The following is a 27,837-nucleotide window of genomic DNA, read 5'->3' on the forward strand; positions in this document are numbered from 1 at the left end:
TTTTTAACAAACGCACTTAGTGTTTCATGCAAGATGTGTTACTATAGTGACATCACGTACACACGTTGAGTTCACATCGTGTTCCTGTGTTATTTAGGATCAACGAATTGATGTTAAGGATAGATATTATAAACATATTTTTCATTAATTTCATAAACACACTTTGTACTAACTGTGCCCCATAGCGGCAACCCCAATTGCGGTAACTGCTCGAATCTTCGAGACACATTCCTGACAATCACGTGATCACGCCATCGAATGCAGTTATTGGCCGATTACATGTTAATTTATTCACGCCTTGATGTGGGACTTTTGTAATTCGCCAAGCGAGTTGAAGTCTTCATTATACACGGAGCTATACCTTATACACCTTTCGTTCTTGACTGTTTATTTGGTCCCTCCTGGCATATAAAGTAATACACGATTTAACTAATTAATTCCCACATCGACCAAAATTCAAGATATCATTCATGACCAATACCATCATTTTCAAGGGTTTTATTTTTGAATAATCATTTGAATTTGCGAATTTTGATCTTTATAACCATCAAATCCGAATAAATTTCCCGATGTCTTGTAGAATTCGACCAGTAACTTTTTCCAGTTGCCAAACATTCATTTGTAAATTTCAAATTACATTTGCTCATCTTATATTAGCTGCTCATAATCGAATATCATAACTCTTTTTTTTTTACAATAAATCATACTCTTTAATGAATCGAGTATTCCCTATTGTAATGTCTAATCTGTATAGTTTGTTTTTCAAATGTTTTATTTTTTGACTTTTTTTAATAAGCCACCTTCACTGTAAGACATTGTGTTAAGAGTTGCCAATATATGTTAGAATACTAGGAACGATCAATTGCTGTAGGTTTTCTTGGTTTCCAACTAAAACGAAAATTAAACCATGCGAATATTTCTCTAGTTAGAATGTAGCTGCCTTCATCGTCACCGTTATGTGTAGAAGGTTTCTTTGACGTGTGTCTGCTTATTATATTTTTCAAGCCGTTGTTGTTGTCTTGCCACATGCAGAGTTTCCGGCATTGTGAAAGTAATTACAGACCTCATTTCGTTTTTATGACTTCCATTGCCATTGCCTGAAGACATGATTATAGACACGACACAGCGGGAGTTGATAAACACTTTGTTATTACTAGTAGATGATAGATATTTATTTCCTTTACATGGACATGTCGCGTCATTCACAAAGACGACGTGAAGGCTGCGCGCTCATATGCGTGCTCATATGCTGTATCGGGGCTATAGTAAGAAGTCTAGTTTGTCACACAGCGGGCTCCTTAAATTACTGTTTGTTTAGACTAATTCATCAGACAGAACGAATTAAAATAATTCGTGTGGGGTTCTGCTATGAAATTTAAAGTTAAATCCTGTTGCACAGGGTGATACATCTTGTCTGTATAATAACCCAAAATTTCGTGTGGGAAGTTTGCTGTAAAGGCTACGTCATGTGATGTTACCCAATTTTATTTTTGTTAATTTCCGACCAGAACGAAATAAAAGAACACGACGGCTCGTCATTGCAAACCGGGCGATTTCCTATCAAACTATGTCATAATGTCCGCCAGTAAACATTTATGATTAAAACATATAAAACAAACAAACAAGATAGGGTTATAAAAAGTCTCAGGGCGTATATCATATAACCTATAGAACATGCATGTGTCGGGCAATGACGAATCATTACGCCATGAATGACAGGTTGTTGGTTTCCCCGTGACGAGACGATCTTAACATGACAGCTTTGAAAGATATCTTGACGTAGTAACTGCGAAGAGTCGCTCTGACAATCTATGAAAATCATAAATATTAATAATAATATTTCATTCCTGAAATTCATTCCCATTTCACATACTAGTAGTACCTGTCTTGGTTTATGCCATACACCCATTAGCGTATAGCACTAACAATAGAAATGAAAGGCCAGGATACCCCACCCCTTTTCTCGCACACGCTTACGCGAGGAGAATGGATGAAAAAATTAAATTACTGCATACAGAAAATCTTTTATTATGCTTTGTTTCTCGCCATCACCAATTATTTCAAATCAAGTCTAAAAAGGTTAGGCACCCGGACCGGGTATTTGTATACCACCATAGTGCAACATGGTAAAAATACGTTGTTTTTATTCGATAAAGTTTTTTATATATGGAAAGAGACAAGCTGCTGCCCACGTGTCAGTAAATCTATCGTACTAAATATTGGAAAATTTGGAAACAGTTATTTGCATCGTTCATATTAAAAACTACTAGAGATGAGTGCCAATGTAGGTACATGGCAGATCCTAGAAGAGAAAGCGTTCTACATGTTTGCCGACCAAACGAAGAGCACCGAGTATTTCTTGAAGGGAAACACATGCTAATCATGTTTTATTGTTCCGAAAGAAACAGTTTTACGCGTGCTAACATAAATTAACCATACACGAAAACGTGTCGGAATAGAAAATGTCAATTTATTCACTATTGCGTGTAGTTAGCAATACAAGACAATCATTAGGTTGGCGGATGTTACGGCTATTGAAATCAGGTCTTACAAAAGATATGTAGCCGTGCCGTTGTAAGCATTAACAAGCAACACTCGAGGCGCCGCTATCTATAAATAAAGTGATGGGTACTTAACTTATATTGCGAAGGATGAAATGAACTACACCGATAAAGATGTTTATGTGTAAGTTGCACTCACGTTTTATTTCCTTTAAATTATAAAACAGTAAATATTAATTTTTGCAAAAACATTATGCAAAAAAAGAGTTTTTCCCGCTATTAATAATATATCGATATATTTTGGGTAATGTTTATTTCCTTATTTCAGTAAATATTAGCGACATATTTGGTATAATAAAACAATAATAATATTAAAACACTATTATACAATGAATAGGTCAGCCACCACAGTCTCTCCTGTTATCGTGTTTTTTATTGATTCCGATATAATATCAGATATAAGACCCGAGGCCGGATTTTAGTATCACTGATTACTATTACACAAATATTTTGCTTTACTTACTATGACACCATATATTAATTATTCATTCATTCATACACTCATCTAAACCATAGTTTCAATATAGCCCCCTGGCAAATTTGTTGTCACACGGCATTAATTTGTTATTCGCAGGTGTTTTGTAAACACACAGGATTAAAATACGGTTTATGTGGGTACTTAATTAAATATACATTTTGTGCTGTGGAAAATCCAATTTCGAGATGCTTCTCTGTCAAATATGTTGCCAAAAAGTATTACATTGTTTATTCCGAATTGGTATTTGAACAAACTAGAATAAACGGGATTTGTAGATGTTAGATGTGAGTATCATGGCTGCTTGTCTAACTGCTTTAAGTTGTTTAGTTCTAAAAACAAGCTACATTTTTGTAACAGACGCTAAATCAGTTGGAAATCCAGGAAATCGTTTGTTCGTCATCTATCGTAAATTGATTCAGTTCTTAACAGTGCCGAGAAAAGTGATGCAATAATTAGTAGGTCTCGATATATTTTAGCATGAATAAATGACACTAATGCGCAATTTCATCAAAACCGAGTTGGGCGTCTAGTGAAGTATTATTCATGCCAGCCCACCGTGCATGCATCCATCTGACTATCCTGCTACTATCATTCACATGACTTCGACCAGAAGTGAAATGTCAGCTAAAAATAAAGAGCTACCCGGCTAGTAAGACGCGCTTCTATTGCTTACTTATATATCAACAACACTGCACAATGGAATATAACAAAAACATTCAATTAATATTTATAAGAAAACGGAATATATCGAAATTAAGTATTTTGTTATTATTCACTCATTACATTTATTAACAATTATTATAGACAGCACTGACATAAAATATAAATGTGAGTCATACCCTCCTCTGGTTTACTCAATTTAAATAATTATCGGTATATCTTACACATATTATGTTATGTTAACCAACGTTTCATTCATATCTCGTTAAAATAATTAGTGTGTGTCACGCAATATCATTTGAGTATGACCTTGAAATTGGTAAAACAAATTACAGTAGAAATAAAACACATGCATCTAAACACAAATACTGAAATGTTTCTAGAATATCTAGAATCAGTTTTGAAAAGCATATCACGCATTAATTATATCATTAATTCCAGCATCACTGTTTTGTACTGTAATTGCCGTGAAATGCGCTGTTTGCTAGATGTCTCATAACACAGACACGCGTGTTGCTGGTGTTAATGCTGCACAACCCGGAGCATGATGAGCGCTGTATTCACGATATCACGGCAGATTGGGTAAATCATAAAGATGTTTCTGCAATACTGAAGAGTGTAAAAAAGATACCAGGTTTGGTTATAGAACCCATTTATTATTATGGATGGTAACAAAGTAAAAGTCATTTGACAAGCAAATTACACATGTAAATATAACTAAATATTGTCAATATTGTACGGCGAGTGTGCTGACCGGATAGTGAAACAATATATCATTCAATACTTGGAAACTACAAGTATGTGCATTGAACACCAGGAACAACACCCCCCCATATTAATAATTTAAACATTACATATGTGGTTAAACTAAACAATATATTTGACACACGACGCAGATTTACGGTATATATATATATATTGTTTTCACTAGGTTTTTTTGTTTCAATTTGCCCATTTGCAACAGGTGCATAGCTTTTTGAATGAAGCAAAATAAAAAAAGGACACAGCTGGGTGAACCTGAAAATAATTACATCCTGTTGTGTACATGTTTAATCAAAAGTAGTATATATTAACATTTAGTCTATAAAATGTTATTGTTGACTATGCTCTATAGTTGTTTTTTTGTTTTGTGTTCCTGAACATGTAACTCACTCTATACATCGCTTATCTAAACATCTGCAGTTAGGTATGCAATTAGCGTTCATTGTCCCCCAAATGCTGCTTTGTATTCGGTTGCTATGATAGTTTTTGTGGTTGGTTAGACACGCCAACTTCACTCTTTTAATGCACGTTGATATTTCCTATCTTAAGTGGTGTTTTCATAATTTATTTTCAATATTTCACCGTCGTTTAAAAGGAAATCCTAACAAGTTTAATGTCTAATATAAGGTAAATTCCGTTATTCCGGACCAAGAGTTGATTAAAAATAAAATCACGTCCGACTTCGGGGCAAAATCTAGCTTTTATAGTGTCGTAAATGTCTTATTTTATATTAGTTTGTTGTAACCAAGGTTACGACCCTTGATCTCATGAAATGCAAGTTAAATAAAACAAGTCCATTCAAACAGCTGTAAAAAGAGATGTATTTCGAGTTGAGATGGTCGTGGGACAGGATAGGTCGGTTTTCCGCAACGAATACATAATGTTTAACATACAGCGGAATACACAGGAATGTATTACGGCTTACGCCTGTCACCTGTGATGATTTTCACCGAAAATAAGTATAAATGTATAAATATAAATAGACACATGTCTTACCATCCGGATAACTCTATTTGTAGCCTAAATTTCAATTTCAGTCGAGGTAGAGTAAATTTAAAAAGCATACGGAAATGTATTTTCATTAATGAATTGTTAATCCAATTTGACATCTGAGACCCAATAGCTAAAATGATGACCATGTTTAGATGTTATGCTTTTCTGACGTTTGCTGATTAAAATATTTTGAATATAAATATGACGTATGTTTCCATGTCGAATTACATATTATTACGTAATTAAATAATTACATGTTAAATGAACTACCTTTGTCTCAGTTTGTTGTGGAATCAAAGATTAGAAATGGCGATGTCGACGTCTGTTTGGCAGTCACATTTTGAATATTGGAATCATTGAACAAAATAGTGGTTTTATTTTTTGATTTTAGGGTGATAAATGTGAAATTTACAGACCAAGATTAAATTACCTATCAGTGCTGAGTGCTTATCATAACCTAATAATATTTAACAAAAAGTGACCAAACAATTCCAATACAATCGCATTCATAAAATAAATGTTCTATTGTTTCCATACTCGACTAGCAGAATGTGTACAAAGCCAATTCTGTTTTTCCAATTTTAACTAAACTATAGTTTGTAACTAAAAACCCATGAATGATTTTATATTGAAAGGCTTGTAATTATTTCTCCTGTGTCATGAATTAGTTTTCGCGTATCTGTTGACCGACTTGGTTAGCTGGTTACTCGTGAATGGCTGTGTTATATCTGTCATCATTTAGACTCATACGAGGTCCTGGGCGGAACTTGACTCAGTGATTTGGAACTAATTACGATATAACCGTCGCTAGCCGGACTACTATTTCTGACAGTTGGTATTCGCAGTTACTAATATAGTGAACGATTAATCAAAAGATATGACGTGTCCAGTACTTAGTGTGATTGGCTGTATGATTGGTTAAGGTTTTGAAAGTGAATACAGGAGTTTGAGTTGGTCTTGGCGAGAACACCACGAGAGACGCAGTCTTGGGTGAGCCTTGCGACTTTTCCCCATGGCGCTGTGTCTTATAGAGTACTCGACTGAAGGACTAAAGACTAGCTATTGAAACGTATTTCGTTGTGTGTGTCTCATTTGACTGTAAATGCTTAGGTGACTTTCCCGGTCCGGTACCTCAAGCAGACGTGACATAGAGACAGACGAAATTCCCCCCTGACACGTGTGGGAGACCCCCAGTGGAGAAGAATTTCCCCTGATACTATTTTGAACGGTCTTGCAAATAAAAAAATGACATTCATCATCTGGCTCGCCTAAAATTGATTTAACTTAATGCATGATTTTACTCGATATTTGTGTAATTTCATTCACTAGATGGTTATAGACGTTTTTTGAAGGCTTTACCAAATGTTTTGGTTTATCATCTACTTTCAAGGCAGCCAATCTGTATAGCAGGATAGTTATTGAGAAAGTTTGTTAAATGGATTCATACACGACGGGCTGAAATGACTAACGCATGACATGACGTACATCTCGCATTTGATGACATTCTACACCCAGGCTATTAGCTGTGAGACGATGTGTCGAGACTTACCAATGACAATATTATTTTTCTGAGCATCGATCAGCACTTTATTAACACGTGATACATGGTGGCTAACAGAGTTCAGAAAACGTTTTTATACCACTTATTGAAACCGACATGCTATTTTGGGTCTATTTTCCAACATATAATGACACATAAACTGTTTATAATGGTAGTGGTACTTATTTTACTTTCCTATAGTGTCGTAATAACAGGCAATCAAGTGTATTTCGGGTCAGTTGTTTGTGATTGCAGTTTGCAGATTACACCTTAAACAATAAACGCATAGCAGAATACATTTTTAAAAATAGAGTTAGCAAAACGAACGAACTATATTCATAAATCTACCATCTCGAAATTCCTCATAGATTGTGCCCGTTATAGCATGACAGTTAGAGTAAACAATGAAATATACAATAAATTAGAAAAAAATCATAGGGAAATTATATTTTTTCTAATTTTAACAAGCCGATTATACAACATTTTAATCACATATAACTCCCCCAATTTCACTTAGTTAGTGCCCATCGCATGTTGTAGTTTGTTTACAAGACAACTCAATAATAAGCAACTTAATGCTGTTAGAGAGCATATTATAAAGGCAGCCATATTACAGTTTTTTTCAACATCATATCAATTATCTAATTATGTGCCAACATTTAAAATTTCACAATCCTGTATAGTTAGCACCCATCGCAAAATGTAGTTTGATAAAAAAAATATCTCGGAGATTTTTTTAAATGAATCAAATATATAATTCCGCACTAATTTGACCGTGTAAACAAATTATTCCATGGATAACATTAATATCCAAAATTCTCCCGTTTTCGTGAGTCATATGCAGCCCTTATAACACTACGTAACATTTTTAAGCATATAAATGTTTCTGTCATAGGAAATTAACCCCTCTTGCTGGATTTCGATAAATAATTAATTAATTTATTTATTTAATGGTATCTTTTTACCAAGCAGAACTTGAGCAAATAAGAATTTAGATAAAACATGTGCTAAAAAGTCAGATCAATGAACAATCAATAAAATACATGAGAATTAAAAGGAAATATGTGGATCAATCAAACTTGTTAAGAAAACAGTTAAGAAAACTAGACATGCAACTGAAACAACAAAATGGTGATCGATTACAACTTAATCGAAACGTAATGCGATTGAAACGACAAGCTTCTGGTCAATTAGAACGGTAACGAAATTTAAAAGGACAAAAAGGCTGTCCAATTAGAACGTGAGCGAAATGCAATGCGATTGAAACGGAACGTGATCATTTTTTCAAAATTATTGTAACTAAAATCTACTGATCAATTGAAACGTGCACGAATGCAATGAGATTGAACGACTATGTGCTGGCGCCGTTAAAACGTGCACGAAATTGTCAGCGACTGAACTGACAAGTTAATGATCAAATACAACTGAGTAGAAATGCATTGCGACTGAAAGGTCAAGCCGCTGATAAATTAGATCGTTTGCGAAACGAAATGTGAATGGAACAAAAAAATGTCGATAAATTAAAAAAAAAAGCGAAACGCAATGACATTGAAGCCAAAAAACTAAATGCTTATTAATTATGGTTTATACAACAAACACTGGTAAATTTAGAACGAGAGCGAAAGGAAATGCGACTGAAACGAGAAGCTACTGATCAATTAGGGCGGGAGCGAAACGCAATACGATTGAAACGAAAATTGCAGGCGGATCAATTAGGCTAGAGAAACGCGTTCCACAAGTTTGTGAGATTACTGCAGTGGTAATAATTAAGCAGTGAAAATGATGAAGTGTTCATGCAACGGGTTGAATGAATGTCAGAAACAAAATTCCCTGTTCAATAAACTATTATTCTGGCGTATTTGTGCAACAATGCATTGCTACGTGTCGGGAGGGGCAAAAATTGGACGGTAGCAGCATAACCTCTCATTTCTCACTAGTGTTCTTTTCATTTATAGTGTAGAAAAATATTAGTAACGCTACAATATAATTCAAGAACGCCTTGTGTTCTATATACTTAGACTGGGTGCTTTGCTAACGCTTTTTCATATATAAATGTTGCTCAAAGCGTGTTTTCATTTTATATGGATTGGCCGTTGCTGTGTATGTAAATGCACGTTATACTATGTTAACAAGGTAATTTTATCCTCTGTCCCGCGGATATGTATTTGTCGTTCATGTTTGTAATACTACCCTCAATATTATTTGTAAACAAACTAGCGGTTCTTCATGTTCCCAAGGTAGTCACAGTAGTAGCACAAGGACAAGACATTGGAACCGAGCTTAGTTAAATCCTGACGTGTCCTGTTATCATGAAGGATGAATTTACAGTTTTTTGTTTACGTAAACATCCTTACAAAAAGCTCTGCATATTATGTAACACATTCTAGTATTCCTGAACATTTGATGCCCGAATTCAGCCCAAATTTTGCACAAAGATCAGTTATGTCTTAAAACATATAAACAGCAAATATTATAATAACGATAAATAATTGAATTTCAAAAAAAAACAACAACATGTAATTCAAATTAAACACTGCGGATGGCTCAACTGTATTCCATTGTCTTTTCATTGTCACTTTTTTCAAAGCCACGTTTTACTTTTCAAGACCATGCGGTGTAAATCACATTGAATTCATGTTATTGTGACACGTGCGCTTGCGATTGAATTGTCACGCTGAGTAGCTGACCGCCAAAGATAAATGTTATTACCCCGTACACATAAGTTATCAAGTTATCAAGCCATAAATGATTCCCAGTGAAGATCAAAGTGCCGGATATGACGTCACAAATAAATTTGACAGAGATTACACTGACTGAAAGAGATCCATTGCAAAACACAATGACATTAAAACGTCAAAAATCATTTAAACAAAAAGAGCTGATCGATTAGAGTGTGAGCAAAACACAATGAAATTGAAACAGCAAGCTACTAATAAATTCGATTGGGAGAGAAATGCAATGAGATTGAATGTTCACAATTTTGACCATCTAGAAATTAAACGAAACCCAGTTGAACCGCAAAAGAATCGATCAATTAGAAAATCAGTGAAACTAAAGCAAAAAAAAAACTGATTGATTAGATTGAACCACTAATTAATTAGAACGGGCGAAATACAATATGATTGAAAAAAATGCTAATCAATTGAAAATTGAACGAAACACAGTGAGATTGAACTGCAAAATCCTGATCAACTATAAATTGAGCTATGATAAGAACATTGTGATACTGTTATTAGTGGCGCGCCATTCAACACTGGAGACAACATGTTGTAATTTCGTTACTTCTATCACCTTTTTATGCCATCATATTTGTACTCGCTGTTTCTGATGATTGATTGGAAGATTCTAAATGCATTGAAGTAATATTTTAGTTTCTGTTTAGTTTGTTCAAATCATGTACATGTATTCATTAGCTACATGAATAGGCACATTTGTTCAACGAGCTGAAGTACCTAAAGCTATTTTACCTAACCCAGTATTATGACGCAATGCTTTTTGTATTTCATTTTTAATATATGCAAACAAATAAATATCATTACCTATGACGTTATCATATGTGACTATTATATTTAAATACACTAGGGACATTATGGGATGCCGTTTGTGTTTTTATTTATAAGGCATATTTTAGATGCTTCATTTTGTAATATATAAATACGACAAGATATTGAAATATAAGTATTAATTATATATGCATAATATCACCAGTCAAAATGTATGTATATATAGTACACTGCAATAGATTATTCATAGTTTTGTAAAAGGCGATTATTTATAAATAATCACGTCAGATTTTCATTATATTATAACATAAAATGTGATTAAATCATATAAAATATAACACATAAATTAAAACAAAAAAACGCAGCTTATACTCTCATACTTTCAACCCGCAATATGAATGTTGTGTTAGCTGATAAATCAATCAGTTAGTTATTCAAATTTAAACCAAAATCGTGTGTAGTATTCGCCTTTTATGCACACCAATCAAACACCATTAGTGTCAATGACATATGGTAGCAAATCATCTCAATACAATAGTCAGACAAAATGCATATTGCAGTTGTTGCCATTGGCAACCAATTAACAAACATTCATACAGAATACCTAAAGATGTGCGTCTGATAAAATACACTATGCTAATAATCCCTTTATCGTATTTTTGGATTCAAAAAGCACTGAGACAATATTTAACTGTGTATAGGTTAAAATGATTTTTTCAAACACTGGTATATCATGAACGTTCACTGGATTGTCAGATATACCATTAATGATAGAACCAATATTGTTTTGAACACTTTCATGTACACATTTTATGAAAATGTAGTCTAATGTTGCTGTATTGGCTCGAATGACATCTATCCAGAATAACTTGTATTTCAATATTTGTTCTACTGGAAATACATGTTAAGCATTCCATTATATTAGATCATTCAAATAATAAAATAACACATAATAAATGAGTAAGGTCACGTGATTATTCATAGTATGCAAATGTTTTACGCATGTATGTTAATGTCTGTTTAATTAAATTAATGATTATATAGATGCTTTTTTATATTCAATTGTAGAAAAAAACATTAATATATTATGTACATATTTTACAACATCAAGAATATTCCTAAAGTCTCGATGTTCTTCAAATATGTATTTTTTTAATTCACGAGATAACGAAGGTTAATGATTGGCCAATGGGCATCTTGATGACATATACACTAAACATGTGGTTGTACAACTGCATTTGACAAAAACATGATCAATAAATAAACTATTAATAGTTCACAGAATAATATTATTTTAATCCAGAAATATATAATTCCAGAAAATAAAAACTTGTCAAGCATCCTGCATTGCAATCTATTCAAATCCAGTTACGCTACTAGCAGTAAAAACAATGATTAATATATTCATAATAAAATTGAAAATTTTAAAAAATAGTACATGTACGTTTCCATTTTAGCTGAAATGACAATACCATATATGCTCAATTTACAAGCATTCATCAAGTTTTATTTGCAAGACGTACTTCTTAAATCAAAATGATAGTAAATATTTAGATGTTTGGATGACAAAAATGACGTAATTAATTAAAATCAAAGTGGCATACATAATGGGTGACTTGTTTTCAAATTTAAAATAAAACACATTATTATACTTCTGTCACCGTAACGCCATAAATTACAGCGCGCCGTAATTTTGCAGTATTGCATTGAGTATTTTCATCTTCCCAAATTACGAATTCCAACAGCAGCAGCAGCCCCCAGGGTTTGATCGGGTCCTACACAAAGAGTTCGCTAAATCTGTTCGATTTCGACATTCCCATGATGTTTCCTTGGTTCGATATTCCCGCTGTACTGTCATATTCAAAACAGGTCGAAGCGAACATCTGCTGTTGAATATATAATGAATGACGCAATTAGAACAGACTCGTACCTGAACAATATTCAGTTACATTAAGTGCGTCACATTTGTCTTGTTCTCCTACTTCACCATATCATTGAAATTGAAAGGTACAAAGAAATAGTTTAAATCAATGATAAAGGATTATTATGAAATTGCAGCCACTTGGCATGAAGTAGGTTTTATCCGTGCTTAGTTGACAGTTCGGTTAGTTGATGTCTAAGCTATCAGGGGCAAAAATGCAATAGTCACACTATGTTAAGGTTTGGTGGGAAAACACGTTTAAACAGACGGAAATATGTGTGACAAATTTGACTTCATAGCAAACCCCCCAAAACTAAATATCGGGATGTTTTATATTGGACAAATTAGTCCAAATAAACATACAGGAATATGTAGTATCCCTGTATGAGTTTCGTTCTGTTGGTCAAACCTGTCTGAACAAAATGAAGACAGCGGATGCATAAATTAACCATAATACAAATCACGGCATAGTAGTGAAACAGTGCGTCGACGACGATAATTCAAAGTTGTTAATTCCGTCAGACGAATATGTTTTTTTACAGATTTTAAAATTATTTGGTGACTATATTTAATGCTGATACGTCACAGTTTAGTATTTATTTCGACCTTGCAGGGTAATTTATTTGCGATGCTTTGACATAAATTATTCATTCTTAATCCAAGTTTATTCAATTCTAATCCGAGATACAAATAACCTAATAACACTATAAACAATATAATTTAATATATGTGGCTTTATAAAATAATTTATGAGTTAATTGTTTACAACTGTGACACCAATATATATGTGAAATAAACAGATATAGTTATTGTATTGTAGTATTGTAGTGTTTTGACTATCTTGTATGTTGCCTAGTATTTATCAACATACAAGACAACACAAACAATCTGCCAATGAACGACTTGATAGATTTTCTTTAAACCTGAACAGAACCTTGCTGACAGTGTCATACTTGTGATAAAACACATTTTACGTGCCCAACACATATGCTAAGTGAAGTAAGGACGTAGACTTTACAACTGGGAAGGATTGCCATAGAATGAACACGATCACATAGCCTATGAGTGTGTGAACATCACAAATGTTTGAAATTATGTGTCGTTCATGTTTAGAATCAATACTATCAATCCAATTCTTCATTTCAGGTACACTATCACTATTTGGCAATGTTACTGTTTTAGCTGTGAAAATAAAGAACAGAAAACAACTAAAGTCGCACGACTATTTTATTATTAACATCGCCATCGCTGATATTGGTGCCGTTACAACTGGTTATCTGCTGATGGTAGTGTCAGCCAGTAATCATATGGTAAGTGAAACATGCTAGTTAACCATTCATTCCCAAATCACATTCAACATTTTTCTTTCCTACGTTGTGTGCACTTGTATACAGATATCGGCATACGAGGGGCGTTCAATAAGTAATGACCCTCACCATGTAGATTATTGAAACTTGGCACAGTTATTAGTTTTTCTCTACGTCGAAACGACCCAGAGTTATGCATTTCTTTTATCGTTTGATGCAGATCTTGACTCCCAGGTTGGTCCTCCAACCACGTCATAACATCAGAAATCAAGGCTGCATCATCTGGGAAACGCTTTCCTTTTAAAAACAACTTAATGGCTGGGAAGAGATGAAAGTCAGAGGGTGCTCGGTTTGGGGAGTAAAAGAGATAGAGGAGGATTTCATAGCCACACGCCCGTGTTTCTGATTTTACGACATGCGAGTTGTGGACGGGAGCGTTGTTCTGCAGGAGGAGGATCCTTTGCTGATCTTGCCCCGCCTCTTGATTTTGATAGCTTCTCTTAATTTCATCAAAAATTGTAATTGTGCTACCCTTTGCCAGCAAATCTGTCTTCACTACTCAATTCTGGCCCCAGAAGACTGTGAGCGTGACCTTGCCAGCAGAGGGCTGCACCCTTGCCTTCTTTGGGGGTGGTGAGTCCGAGTGTTTCCACTGCATTGACTGGGCTTTGGTCTTTGGATCATAGTGATAGACTCAAGTTTCATTCTGTGTAATCAGTCTTTTGAGAAACTTTAACTCATCTTCTTGGCACATTTCCAAATTCATCCTGGAGCACTCGACGCGTTCTTGCTTCTGGAAAGGTGTGAGCAACTTGGGAATCCATCTGGCAGACACCTTATGCAGATGAAAATGGTCATGAATGATAGTTTCAACAACCCTGTACTAATCTTGACCTCTTGGGCTATTTGGCGAAAAGTAATGTGTCGATCTTCCAAAATGGCTGCCTCATCAATGGCAGAATAGGGATTACCAGGTCTGGAAGCTGTTTCCACAGACTTCCGGCCATGTTTGAATTCACGATGCCAGCGTTTTAAAAGGTTATATGATGGGGCATCATCACCATAAGTTTCTTTCATTTCATCAAAAGTCTCCTTAGGTGTGCGTTCTTTCAAATACAAAAACCGGATCACTGCGCAGCACTCAACTGGCTCCATTTCACACCTGACTCAGTTCATCATTATGTAAATCATTACACATGCAAAATTTCATCTAGATCAGATAACTGGAAGTGGGTCAGGGGCATTACTTATTGAACGCCCCTCGTAAAAAAGCCTGCTCTTACTTACAAATATTGCTTTTTAGTCTCAAATATAAATATAATATTTTTTTCACTATTGCAAATCTGTTTTGTAGTGCATTTGCTTGTTGATTGCTGTCATGTATTTTGTATTTTGACTTGTACCGTGATTTGAAGTGGCAAAATAATAAGACATTGCATTACATCAGTTACAGAAGAGAAGATTATCTTCAACTTTGCTGCACGATTTTGAAAATGAATATATTAATAAAGGTTTCATTGATCGCTTAATTCCACAATATGCATTACTCTAGTTAGTCGTTCCAATCGATGTGGTGTTATTATCGTCTACACATGCACAAGAACGATTGACATGACATTGGTACTTCTTAAAGTTGTACTCATTGAGAAAGACCGGTACTTAATTTATGACATGACAAGTTTCCTTCGTGAAGTAAGGACACTTAAATTATGACAATGATTTTTTTTATCTTTCAAGTTATACTTTGTTTCAAGTGAATGCACATTAGTTGGATTTTCTGGTTGGTTCTTCAACTGTGTCAGCATGACAACATTGTCTGTTATCGCAATCATGCGATATTTAATAGTAGTACGTAGCCAAGGTAAGAGTGTATACCATCATTGCATGTGTTTGCAAAAATCGTAATAATGACTACATACATCTCTATTATTTATTATCACCGAAAACTATCAAATATTCATTATTATGTGTTCTTAGTTCTATCCAGACTTTAGCTTACTTAGTTTGATTGTGTTATTCTAATTTAGATCGTATCGCATTTTAGATTATAATATTTTGAATTAGATATATTAAAATAATTGGGATATACGATGATTTAAATTATAATACACTATGGGATTAATGTTAAGTATGCACGAAAGACATCATCGTATCTATGCAAGCGGTTGTCTATGCAATTTCGTACTATCTGCGTTCATGAATAATTTTTGCAATAATTATATTAATCCACATTTTCGTGCATGTAGTCAGTGAAAAGTGTTTGTGTCTGCGCTATCGTTTGTGTTCAGTGATGTGATTATATTCCAGTCACGTGCTACACTGTTAATGCATTCGATGTAACAAAAAAGTGTTTAAATGTAACTTAACGTGATGCACATTTTAAAAATTCGAACGCATCTGAGACACTTCCGAGCATATTTACAGACGGGGAATTCTTTTGATTTGTACAATAACGAATTAGCTCACAGTATTTCGATTATATAATGTAGCACTGTAATTTAAAATGTAGTGTTATGATATAAATTGCATCATTTAATCCTGGCAATCCAATTTATAAAATTGTAAATTGTCGTACAATAATTTAGATTGTGGTCTACTGAATCAGGTTCTAATATTATGATTTCGCTTTCAGTATATTCAACTTTATTATAGTATAATAATATATATAGTTGTTTATTAATTTACATCTTTTTCTTATTCAGATGATAATGCATTTGTTTTTATCATTCCGATTATTTTTTACTAGTCTATATTTTATTGTACCTAATTTCATTGTAGTATTCCGATTTTGACTTTAATATTCATACGAAGAATTCTGGCTGTGAGACTCATAATTGTGATTTAGATTGTACTCCTTTTATTTAGATTGAATTGTAGTTCGTAGTATCCCACGTCGATGATGTTTATAATTATTTGTATTGTATTATGCTGATTTAAATTGCATTGTTATTGTGATTCGTATTGTAGTATTCTGATTGTAGCATAGACAGCATGGACATAATTTCTAGTTATTAATATCACCATGTTTAATGAGTATCTGTATGGAAATATGTTTGGAAACTGTAATAATAACATGGAATGTAATTCCTATTTAGCTCTCAGACACAGATCCCCTCCCTACATCGAATTCCAGCCAAAGACCTCCATCATTGCGACATTCAATTTGTAATAATTTAGATCAGTATACTGATTTGCACTATTCCATTTAAAGAAACCACTGACGGAGTTAAGTCTGTAACAGTTCACTCCAACTCGCTGTTCTCTGATTCATTGATTTTAGGCTGTGATTTGTAAAGCAAGTGTCATTGATAATGAATATTATTGCGTGCTGTACAGATGTCCTAATATAGAAGGGCAGTGAGCCGTGAACAGCTGTAGCCCGATACGAATATTGTAATTACTATGCTTCTTTCAGGTTCCTTTTTTGAAAAAAAGAAACGGATTATTGGTATAATCGTCTTTATATGGTTATATTCAGCATTTTGGGCTACTGCACCTCTAGTAGGATGGGACAGGTTTGTCACTTTTTGTTCACTATATGTCTTGTTATTTGGGAAAACCAAGTGAAATATATATCTATTTGTATTTTATAACGCTTGTCTATTTCAAGGGCTAGTTGTAAAGAAAAAATAATGTATGTGCAGTATTAATATTGTACAGGTTTTATATTTGAAGCACATATATAGAACTGTTTATGAGAATAGTCTAGTAGCAGCTTCGATGATTTTATTTAACTATTAAATATCGCCGTTTGGTGGAATTGCTGCTAGAGATGTTGTACTTGCATACAACCCAACATTCATACAGTTGTTTTATTTATACAGATATGTTCCAGAACCGTACCTGTCATCGTGCTCTTTGGACTGGACAAGTACACAGCCAGCTGATATCGCATACATTGTCTGTATATTCGTGTGGTGCTTTTTATTGTGCGTAATAGCAATCATATTCAGCTATGGTAGCATTATCTTAAAAGTCAGACAGATACAACGTAACTTAAATCCGAACAAATCTGCGATGAAAAAGCATGGCAAAATTACGAAGGTATTCCCGAATATATTTATACTACATGAAATAATTTGAATATATGCTGGGTTCTATGCTGATGGTTATTTTCAAGAAAATGGTTTGCAATTTTTAGCTATTGAGGAAAAGCAAATTACGTGTACTTTATCTTTCACTTCGCAATAAGCCTGGAATATATGTGATAGCAATTGGGTTTTCCTCAATCAATAGCCAAAAATTGCAAACCATTTTCTTGAAAATAACCATCAGTATATATTGCAGGCATATTGGGTACGTCTTATGTGATATATGCTACTCAGGTGATTGTTACAGTAATGCTGCATTCAGAATTGAATATGGTCAGGTATATTTAACGCTTCCATCATTCAGTATTCGAGCTTTTTTCAATGTTTAGTCAAACACATCATGCACCCATTTCTCTGGTGTTATGCTCATTATTGGTTTAAAATAAATAAATAATACTAGTAGTACAACGAAATACCCAGGTATATGGTAGGTGATGCGCTCAACATCGTTGTTAGGGGTCACTAGTCTTATTTTCGAGAAATTGATGGTTGTATTTTCGCGGAAAGTCTCCATTTTGGCACTATTATGATGCTTTTAAACATATGTTCCTATGGCAGAGATATTATGAAATATCTCAAAATCTAGCCTGGTGACATGATGGAATACCTTTTGTTGTTCTGAATTATTTAACAAATCTGGGTTTTAAAATGTGTCAAAAAATACATTTTTTCTTTAATATTGTGTTCTATGAAATTGTTCTAAAAATTGCGATTTTTAAGAAATACTAGGACACATTTCTCAGAAAGCTTAACTGTAACACAATGTTATTTCATTGTACCATGAGACATTAGCTTCATGATTGTACATTAACATGCGATTTCTGACCAATTTCGTCAAAAATTATGAGTATGCTTCTACCTTAAATATGTGAAAAAATATGTATAAATACTATGAAGCCTATATATGCCGCTGATTTGCTCGGTGAATATTACCCGCAAAACATGATAATATGCCATAGTGAAGTATTATACCTGTTGCAAGGTACCCTGATTGCTGTTTGTAATTACTAACTCACATTGTTTGATATTGTTTTGATTTAATTTTCAGATGTTCGCAATTACCACAATATGTTTCCTTGTTTCATGGACTCCATACGCTATTGTGTCGTTTGTTTCAGTCATTAAAGGCAGTTCAGCTGATATTCCATTAATAGTACTGACGTCACCAAACCTTTTTGCCAAGTTTTCATGTGTGTACAACCCAATAGTATATTATACCACTGATAAGATGTTTCGAAAATCAGTTAATCAACTTTTTTGGAGTATTTGCTTACCGTGTTGTGAATATCACATTACATCGGATGTGCAACCACAAGATTTAACGCTACATGCTGATGCCGCACACACATCTATGCAAGGTCGATGTCAAGATAAAGTTGAACAACCATGTAACCGTTTACCATTACCGAATGATTCAGAAGTAGTTATTGTTCAAGAATCCCGATTCCAACACGACAATACAATTCACGCCAGTTAACGACGGTTAGCCATAATGGCTGACCTATTAATGTGATAAACGTTAATGGATGTTCGATGACAATTTTGTATTTAATGATGTATTATAGGAATTGTGGTATTAACAAGGTATATGTAGTTTAAATTCTTATTACATCTTCGCAGTTTGCAATCACTTGTGGCGTGATGCCTTTATGCTTTCAACTGTTTTAAGTACCTGCGCGAGTATGAATTAATAATCAGTTTATGCTTGTTTATGCTTTGCTTGAAATATATGAAATTTATCTGAATTTTTATGTGCATCATACTTTCAGTGTCATAATATTTACAAAATTGGTTTTATCAAGGTTTCATAAATTACTTCATATTATTACTAGTGTATATGGAATATGGGCCCAAAAGTGCAGATCTTAAACTAGCTTCTGAATACTTACAAATAATTCGTACTTATTTACATTTACATATTGTATTATATAGCAAGCTTAACTAACATATTGTACACATGTCATGGAGATAGTGATTACACTCATTACACAGTGGTTAATATTACTAAAGATTCGGAATCTATGACACACGGAGACTTACTAGGATTTATTTTCACGAAATATAAGTAAAATTTATACCGATGTTTTAAAAACACCAGATATACTTCTACACGTATGTGGATTTAATCGTCAAAATGAGACAGCTGGTGCTTGCATTATATACAATTCATTCCCCGACATGGAGTAAAACATTGCATGTATATTCAAGCAGGTAGATCTTTTATTGTGTGAAATGTTAACTCTTCATTAGATTTTGCCTAATGTGATTGGATGACATTTAACTTATGCGCTATTTCCCAAGATGTAGTGGCTGTAGTAAAGTTGCATGTAAACGTGTGTTAGTTTCAACATTTGTGCCACACCAAAATTGTACTGATGTCTCCGTGATGCTGGCGTGAGGTCACTTGGTGATCCTACCTATTCGGCTAATTCGTGAATCTGGGGACAATACCGCGGAATTGTGCGTCTGTCATTCCTGCCATACCATGTGTTCATCCTACGTGCCTGGTTTCTTCTAAGTGTCAACGCATCACCCAGAAGTCTTCAAAACACCGGTAATGTGCATACAAAAATAAGAGTCATCCATGTAACTAAGTTACTAGGTTGGTAAAATATTCTAAATTTATTTTAATTCAGATAACCATAGTTTATTTTACATTGTATTCAGGATGTTCTTATATGCTTTTGAATTAAATACAAGGTTTTTGATTTATTCTACATCATCTCACGTGGTTTATTATACACAAGTTACATGCACTTCACCTTTTATTATCTCCTCGTGGTACTATATATGTTGTGTGGAAACTCCCGCGTGTGCCTATCAGCTCCCGTCAATGACTGTATTATTATCTTGTGGTTACGCCAACAACAACTGCGTGATCTGATTCTTTTATTTGAAAACCCCCATTCAACAAATGCAGTGGCCTTCGGACATGTACGTCGTTTTAGTATATATAGGTTTTAGTATATATAGATCCTTTAATCGTTGGAAAAAAACGGGCAGATGACATTCATGTCGGTAATATTTTGTACCCGTCAAATTTTCCAAGACATGTCAAATTATAACTACCTAGCCCTGCATGACAAACATGAAAATAAGATTAAAACAGTGAGAATCCAGTTAAAGAGAATTTGGCCCAGCATCAAGAAAATGTTTCCTTCAGTATCGAGTTTGTTTTATCTCATACAAGTTTTCCATTATAATAACAGCCCAGAAAATCTACAAATTGCAACTTATATTTTACTTTCCACGTTCCAATACATTGTGTACATTGTTTGGACACAATAAGTTATTGTGTCAAGAGAATTTCATATTTTGATGGCGATAGCACTTAATTTTATCAGTGCTGGGATGTTGACAAAAGTTGAATAACATGACATTTCATTTTGCTTTTAAACAAAATGTATTACCCTCTTGTATTCAATATTATACTCGTTTTACAATGACATTGAGAAAATGCTTTGCTTCTACTTCATTTACTGTTGATATACAAGTGTTTTTAAAATAGAGTTGAATTGCTTGAGAATCTTGAATGCAGATTCTATTTTAAATTGTCAATTTACAAGATATGATGTTGGGAACGCTAATTTTAATTAACAATTGAAACTGCAATTGTCTGCAAAACATCAAGGAAGAACAAGAGTATGTTCATCGTGATGAATAAAAAAATTAAGTATTTTCTGGTACATTATATTAATAATTAGAATGGTGTACTTTAAATAATATACACGGATCTTCGAACGAAAAGAAACATCGGGAAACTACAAAAGTATGAACAATTATAACCAATGTATATAGACAATATATTACAAAGCATAATCGGCATGTGAACTATGTAGCCTTTAGGAAGGCGCATCAAAAAGTTGAACAAAGATGGCTTACCTAAAATGCTACTGATAATAGAAGGTATTCATTGAATGTTTTGGCTGTTGATATTGGTAAACCAATATATAATACATGACCCTTTTCTTATAAATATTTAAAAAAAATGTGCTGGATACGTGTGCTGGAAAAGTGTTCCGCTTCTAAATCCCCCCACCCTCTGGTAATTAAAGTCCCGTCACCTAAATGGAAACATCATTATAAACGATTTTTGTCGAAGATAACATTGTGCCAAATATTAAAACATTAAAGAATAATTTTAATCAAGTGGGTTCCCCCGTTTCCGTTTGCCGTGTTTTCAGGCGAGTATTATTCAATACTATTTCCGACTTGAATGAATCATTTTTATTTAACTTTTAGAAGCCATAGAACACAAAACCCCAAGCCTCTTACCTTGATAATGTTTGACGTCTGTACCTTTTCAACACAGATCGTGCATGGTTAATTCTAAATCACCATACAGTTAACTTCATTTCAGTGAATTAAAACGGACAGTAACTGTGACGTGACAAGGATCACGTCTGCCGATTATCACTTTTTACGCGAGTTGAAAACTATCGCATGAACCGATCTAAACAAAACTGGCTTAGTGCTGATGTGAGCTATAGCTCCCTTTGTTTGATTCAGTGTATTGATTCGAATTGTTAACTCCTAAATCAGTTTCTTTTCTTGTTGACACTATAATGAAACCTTTTAGTGTCGAAAGTGGGGAAATATCTGAGATTCAAACAAGGAAATCGCAAGAAGACTTAGAATGTCTAGAGGCTCCATAGGTTTTAACTTAGACTGTGAGATAGTATGGACAATAGTCGTCAATAAGGTCGACCAACGCGTATAACCGAACGTAAAGACGCATACTCAGCTGGTTTGTGAATAGGTAAAAGAACGGCAAAACCCATACAAGATTGACATACTACTTTTTTACTTTTCATGGCCAATTCACGTTGACTTTCACTAAAATGTCTCATACCGTTTGACCTTTTTAGAAAACTTTTTTTTTAGAAAACGTGTGTAGTCTTGGATTAACTTCCTACTAATCTACTACCATTCAGATCACCAGGCCACACCTTTGATACCGAACTGATCATTCGATGCTTTCAAAACATCTAACGTTTATACAAGTCTGTCAACACGAACATGACAGCGCGTTGCTTTCAGGGCTATTAGTGTGCGCCATTGTGTTCGAATATATACTTGAACGCGCTGACATGATAATGACCTGCTTTCAGAGCTATTACACACTATACTATTTTACTGAGTGTCATTACTTGAACATGGCGACGTGATAATGCGTTGCTCTTGGAACTATTGACGTCTTTCAAATATAATTAAAGTGGGCATCCATTTTCTTATTGAGCGTTTCGGATATATTTTGACGTTCACAGCGCTCCCTAGCGGCCAAAGGTTCTAAGCAGAATTCTTCATACAAACATGCCTAATAAATATGTATTCTTATTTTAATTATGCATACGTCGATTAATAATAGCTGAAACGAAAAAAATACAAATATTGGAATTTTCGGTCATACAACGGCACCTTCTAAACACCTAATAGGATTTTCTTAGCTACTTAAGTTATTATATTTATTGGGTAAAGTACTCATCAAATGATGGCAGCTGAAATAAAATAACACCCAACACAATTTAGCGTTCCGGTTTTATTGGAACGTTCAGTCATATCGCTTCCTCTCCGTTAAATTGCATATCGCTTCCTCTCCGTTAAATTGACCATAAGCGGAATTCTTTTCAAATCGTGGAATAACGCAGATAACTCGTCATTTTCTGTTTTCTGTTAGAGCTCTCAAACTTGTTTGAGACAATCGGATGGTATATTTCCATTAACTTAAATGTGCAAAGAGTAAATCGATTACAAACAATGGCGTCTTCTCGTTTGTTTAGCTCCATGGTTCAAGTCTCGCACGAAGTACATGTTTTTTATTTAACTTAGTATTTATTTTGCATGTATTTGTTTAGGATTATATTCTCTCCATTTAGTATGACCGCACTTTTGAGCAACTTATAATGTTGCAGTTCTTGACCAATCTTTTTAATTTCTTCTTAGCACAGTTACAGCTAACAGTTCTGCTAGAGGTTAATAAATGTTTAGCTTTCAATATTTCAAGTACTAATTATTCCATTTAAATGAAACTTGGTACACGGATGCTCTAGAACAATACACATACCTGTTCAGTTTTGGGTTAAAATCAGATCAAATTAATCACCTAATTTGCATAAAAAAATCACAATTGGTTTGGTTTTAATCACATTTCAATGAAACTTTGTACTTAAATTGTCTGTGACAGTACTTATATTATCTAACTGAATCTAGGTACATATGTACTCTATCTAACACAATGTGACGATCCAATTAGTTTTTGGTATAATAATAATTTCCTATTTTACGAAATAATTAACTTTACAGCCTTCCACTAATTTAGTTTTATCACATTATAATGAAACTTTTTACATGTGCGTTTCAAATGTATTTTCTGTATGTAGTATACATTTTTATAATGTGAATCACATTGTTAGCAGACAAATATTAAAATATTAGTTGCCAAACTTCTTGTTTGATATGCAAATCTTAAATTTTCAATTAATTTTAATGTTTATCCAATACCTTAGGCACACAGGAGTTCTTTCTAAGCTTCTTTTGATTACGTAATTTATAAATGGAGTATGTAGGAGATTCAGTGTGCATTTTTTCTCATTATATATGCATGTAACTGTACTATATTGGTCCCCAATGGTTTAAATTATCTCGGTGTTACTCGAATTGTGCAATTTCAAACTGGTTAGAAAACCACACACGAGGTAGTAAAAATATTGAATTGTATTGGGTGTTTTGGGTTAATATTTGACCTCGCAACAGCCAAAACTGTCTATTTTTGTGTTTGTACATCCTTTCAGTACAGACATGAGTCCCCCTTGTACTGCAACTTCCAATTCTAAATAAGGACTTTCCAATGTACTTTTGTTTACATTTTTATTTTGTCATGGTTATAATCTAAAATGTGTTTTTTTCAAGTGGAAGATATTTAAAATCGTGGCTTGAATTTTCAAGTAGTTATTATTATTCAATATCACTTGAATACCTGTTACTACTGCGTATTGTTGTGTTTGATTCCTAATTGTTCTGTACCTAATTGAAATTTGTTAATGCACAAACTCACGCGACGGAAAATACAATTACGCTAGAATAAATAACTACCCATGTACAATCATGGGTGTATCGGCAAGTTACTATATACTGCGATGTTCCGGAAGCCTATCTGTCAGTTTAAGTATTACGTTGCATGGTGATGAAATTAAAGATTACGGCTAATTAAGAGCTATTCCAAGCAATTTTGCATCAAGTGACAAAGTCAGTGAACCCGGTGAGACTGAAAAGACAAGGCCCAAAATAAAAATATACCGGCAGAAAGAAATGTATACATTTTTTTCGATTGGGTTGAATCTTGAATAATTCTGAAAAAAACAATAACATTTAGCCATGATCATAAATTAATACCAACTGTTGCCTCATGTCCAACTATGAATATACAATTTTCAAAGAACGACTCGAAGACGTGACAGCGTTTTGGTACAACAAAAGAATTAGGAAAACTTTGGTAAACAACAGTAAAATCAGTATCCGCAAAAGCGTACTCATAACTTCTGTTTCATATTTATACTGGATTACAATCAAACAATACATGACTCCTTAATTACGTCCCTGGACACTGATGAGCCTACACGAAGAACATAGAACACTTTCCTGGGGTATTTGAACTAAAAATTGTCATTCCAGCTCAGCAGCCAATCGGCGACGGCCTTACAGTCAGTTGACAATTTCGGATTCAAATACCTCAGGAAAGTGTTCTATGTTCTTCGTGTAATTAGGTGTTCGTATGCAAGGGATTTGTCCACAAAAAAACGCCAAATTCGGCCGAATTTTGTTATGTTTGGCTTAATATAAACCCAACGGATCGCATTTTTGTGAAAGATTGGTATTTTTGTCCAGATTTGTAGGTATCTAAAAAACGCGTTTCACAACTTGTCTCTTATTAAGTTTTTAGCTGCATTCAAGATGGCGGCCCCCATATAGTAAATATCGTATTTATTTTATTATCACGTGTGCGACAGCTGACTATGAAAACAAACTACAACAGGGTCGCAAATGGGAGGAAGAAAACTACAAATTAATAAAACTAACGGTACTTGGGTTTCGGGTGGCATCCGTTGCTAAACAAAAGATTTGGTCTTCATAAATTTAAAACAACGAATGTGATTGAGCAATACTAGAACCAGTGCTACCAGCAGAGGGCACCACAATTATTAGTGACTACGAGAAAGCGTACAACCAGTTTGATCAACACGGATACAAACACAAACAAATACAACAATCAGCAACGCGTACCGAAACATCACCATAAAGAAAAAAAATCGTTTCTTTTAGTACATTTAATGAGAATGTACAATTGACGTCTATTTTGAAATGATGGATTCCCAGCGAGCGGATACAACTAGTAAAAATTAAAACTGAAATCGCCTCCAGTTACTGGAAATAATTTACTTTATTTATACAGTTTTAACAGCAATTACCAAGCTAATGAAGTTTGCAGTGAATAACTGGTAGCCAACTCTGTATATTTCTTTGTGAGAGGCGATATATTATCCCAATTTATGGGTTTCATATGCGTTTTAACATATTCCTATGAGTTTAATTAAATTGTTTTGTTTTGAACAGAGCTGCGATAAAAAAATACATTGTATGACGCACTGTCTTTTGCGATCCCTAGTGAAACTAAAGGTGCAAAGTTCAACACTGTTCCAGTTTGAAATGGGCCGGAGTGGAACCCATGTAAAGCGGAGCGAAACGCCACACAGCGGCTATTCACAAATTAAGTTGCATTGAACGGAAAACTACAGTAAATCGAATTCTGGTCTCTGGAAATAAGAATGCTTAATTATGGAATGTCTTAGTACCAGAGGACACCGACCACAGGCATACAACGTACTTTGCGACAGATGCAGACTGGGTTAGAAAAAGGTTTCAAATCAAAATAACCAAGATGGCAGACTTTTGTGTATTTTTTTATTTTTAAGTAACTGAGAATTTTACGTTTGAGAATGTTGACACTGAAAAACTGATGCAGCGTGTTTGCCAAATACATTCCAATGCTGTCAGCTGGCAATGTTAGGATGATTGTAACGTCACAATATAGCAACACGAAGATGTACCTCAGTGTTGAAATTCCACTGGAGAAAAAATGTGTGAAAATGTTTTCTTTTAGTTTTGTCCACAATGCGTAAATTACAGCTCTAAAAACTAGGAACCAAAAAAAAAAAAATGAAAACGTGAAGATAAATAAAAATGTATGTATTTCACAGTTTTCCGCATGAAGCTGCCAGGTTAGTTGTTGTCAACATGTTTGTGAAAAAAGGGTGATTTGTTAATTTATTTACAACTTTAGTTTTTTGTTTTATTTCATGCTGTTAATCACCTATAGTTCAGATAATTTTAACCAAGGCCTCAAAAACCCACCACTAAGAGCTAATCTCACTTTATCAAATGAAATACAAAAACGAAGAGTCCATGCAAGCGTCAACGCAGAGGGCGGATGACATAACTCTCAGTAATTTACATAATTCCTGCCATATCTGCTACGGGAGATACAAAAACCGAAGTTTGTGTTATGAGTGGAATCAAAACAACAATGTTCATTATTGTTATGCATACATTAGCAGAATGTACTATTTCCGAATATTAAATAGCCACTAAATAACAATACCAGTTATTAAATAACAAATATTACGCTGCATACTGGAGTACAATATCGCCCTCAATATGTGAACTCTATATTTCCTTTGTTTTATTATCAACACATTGCTTTTTGTGTTTGTTTACAATCAATTTGAAACGGGTTAAGTCCAATTTTTCGAAGAGTTATATTGCATTCTACATTAAATATTTCAGCTTGAGTTACCAACTGTTGAATACATTTACCAGGTACTATACCTTACTTAGCTTGATTATTTTGTAAAGTGATAAAAACATCGTAATACAGGTAAGTGATTGATCCAATGATATAGTTTATAGTATTTGATGACATATTGCGTGCATACTAGAATAGATGTATTTCTATATTACATTATAT

At 33.9% G+C, this 27,837-nt stretch overlaps 1 protein-coding gene across 1 annotated transcript; it reads left to right on the forward strand.

Moving 5' to 3' along the window:
* Positions 1-15,528: 15,528 nt before the first annotated feature.
* LOC102802978 (rhodopsin-like) lies at positions 15,529-19,293 on the forward strand. The gene is made up of 4 exons (XM_006819681.2): positions 15,529-15,586; positions 17,141-17,240; positions 17,550-17,769; positions 18,865-19,293. The coding sequence occupies exons 1-4, from the start codon at positions 15,529-15,531 to the stop codon at positions 19,291-19,293; spliced, it is 807 nt and encodes a 268-aa protein (XP_006819744.2).
* Positions 19,294-27,837: the final 8,544 nt, after the last annotated feature.

Source organism: Saccoglossus kowalevskii, chromosome 9, assembly GCF_978046115.1.
Source record: "Saccoglossus kowalevskii chromosome 9, keSacKowa6.1, whole genome shotgun sequence".
Classification (NCBI taxonomy): Eukaryota; Metazoa; Hemichordata; class Enteropneusta; family Harrimaniidae; genus Saccoglossus; species Saccoglossus kowalevskii.

Coding starts and splice junctions, on each gene's coding strand:
- LOC102802978 (XM_006819681.2), top strand. CDS start 15,529: ATGACAACATTGTCTGTTATCGCAATCATGCGATATTTAATAGTAGTA. Junction 17,241..17,549: donor CCTCTAGTAGGATGGGACAG/GTTTGTCACTTT, acceptor TTATTTATACAG/ATATGTTCCAGAACCGTACC. Junction 17,770..18,864: donor AGCATGGCAAAATTACGAAG/GTATTCCCGAAT, acceptor TTTAATTTTCAG/ATGTTCGCAATTACCACAAT.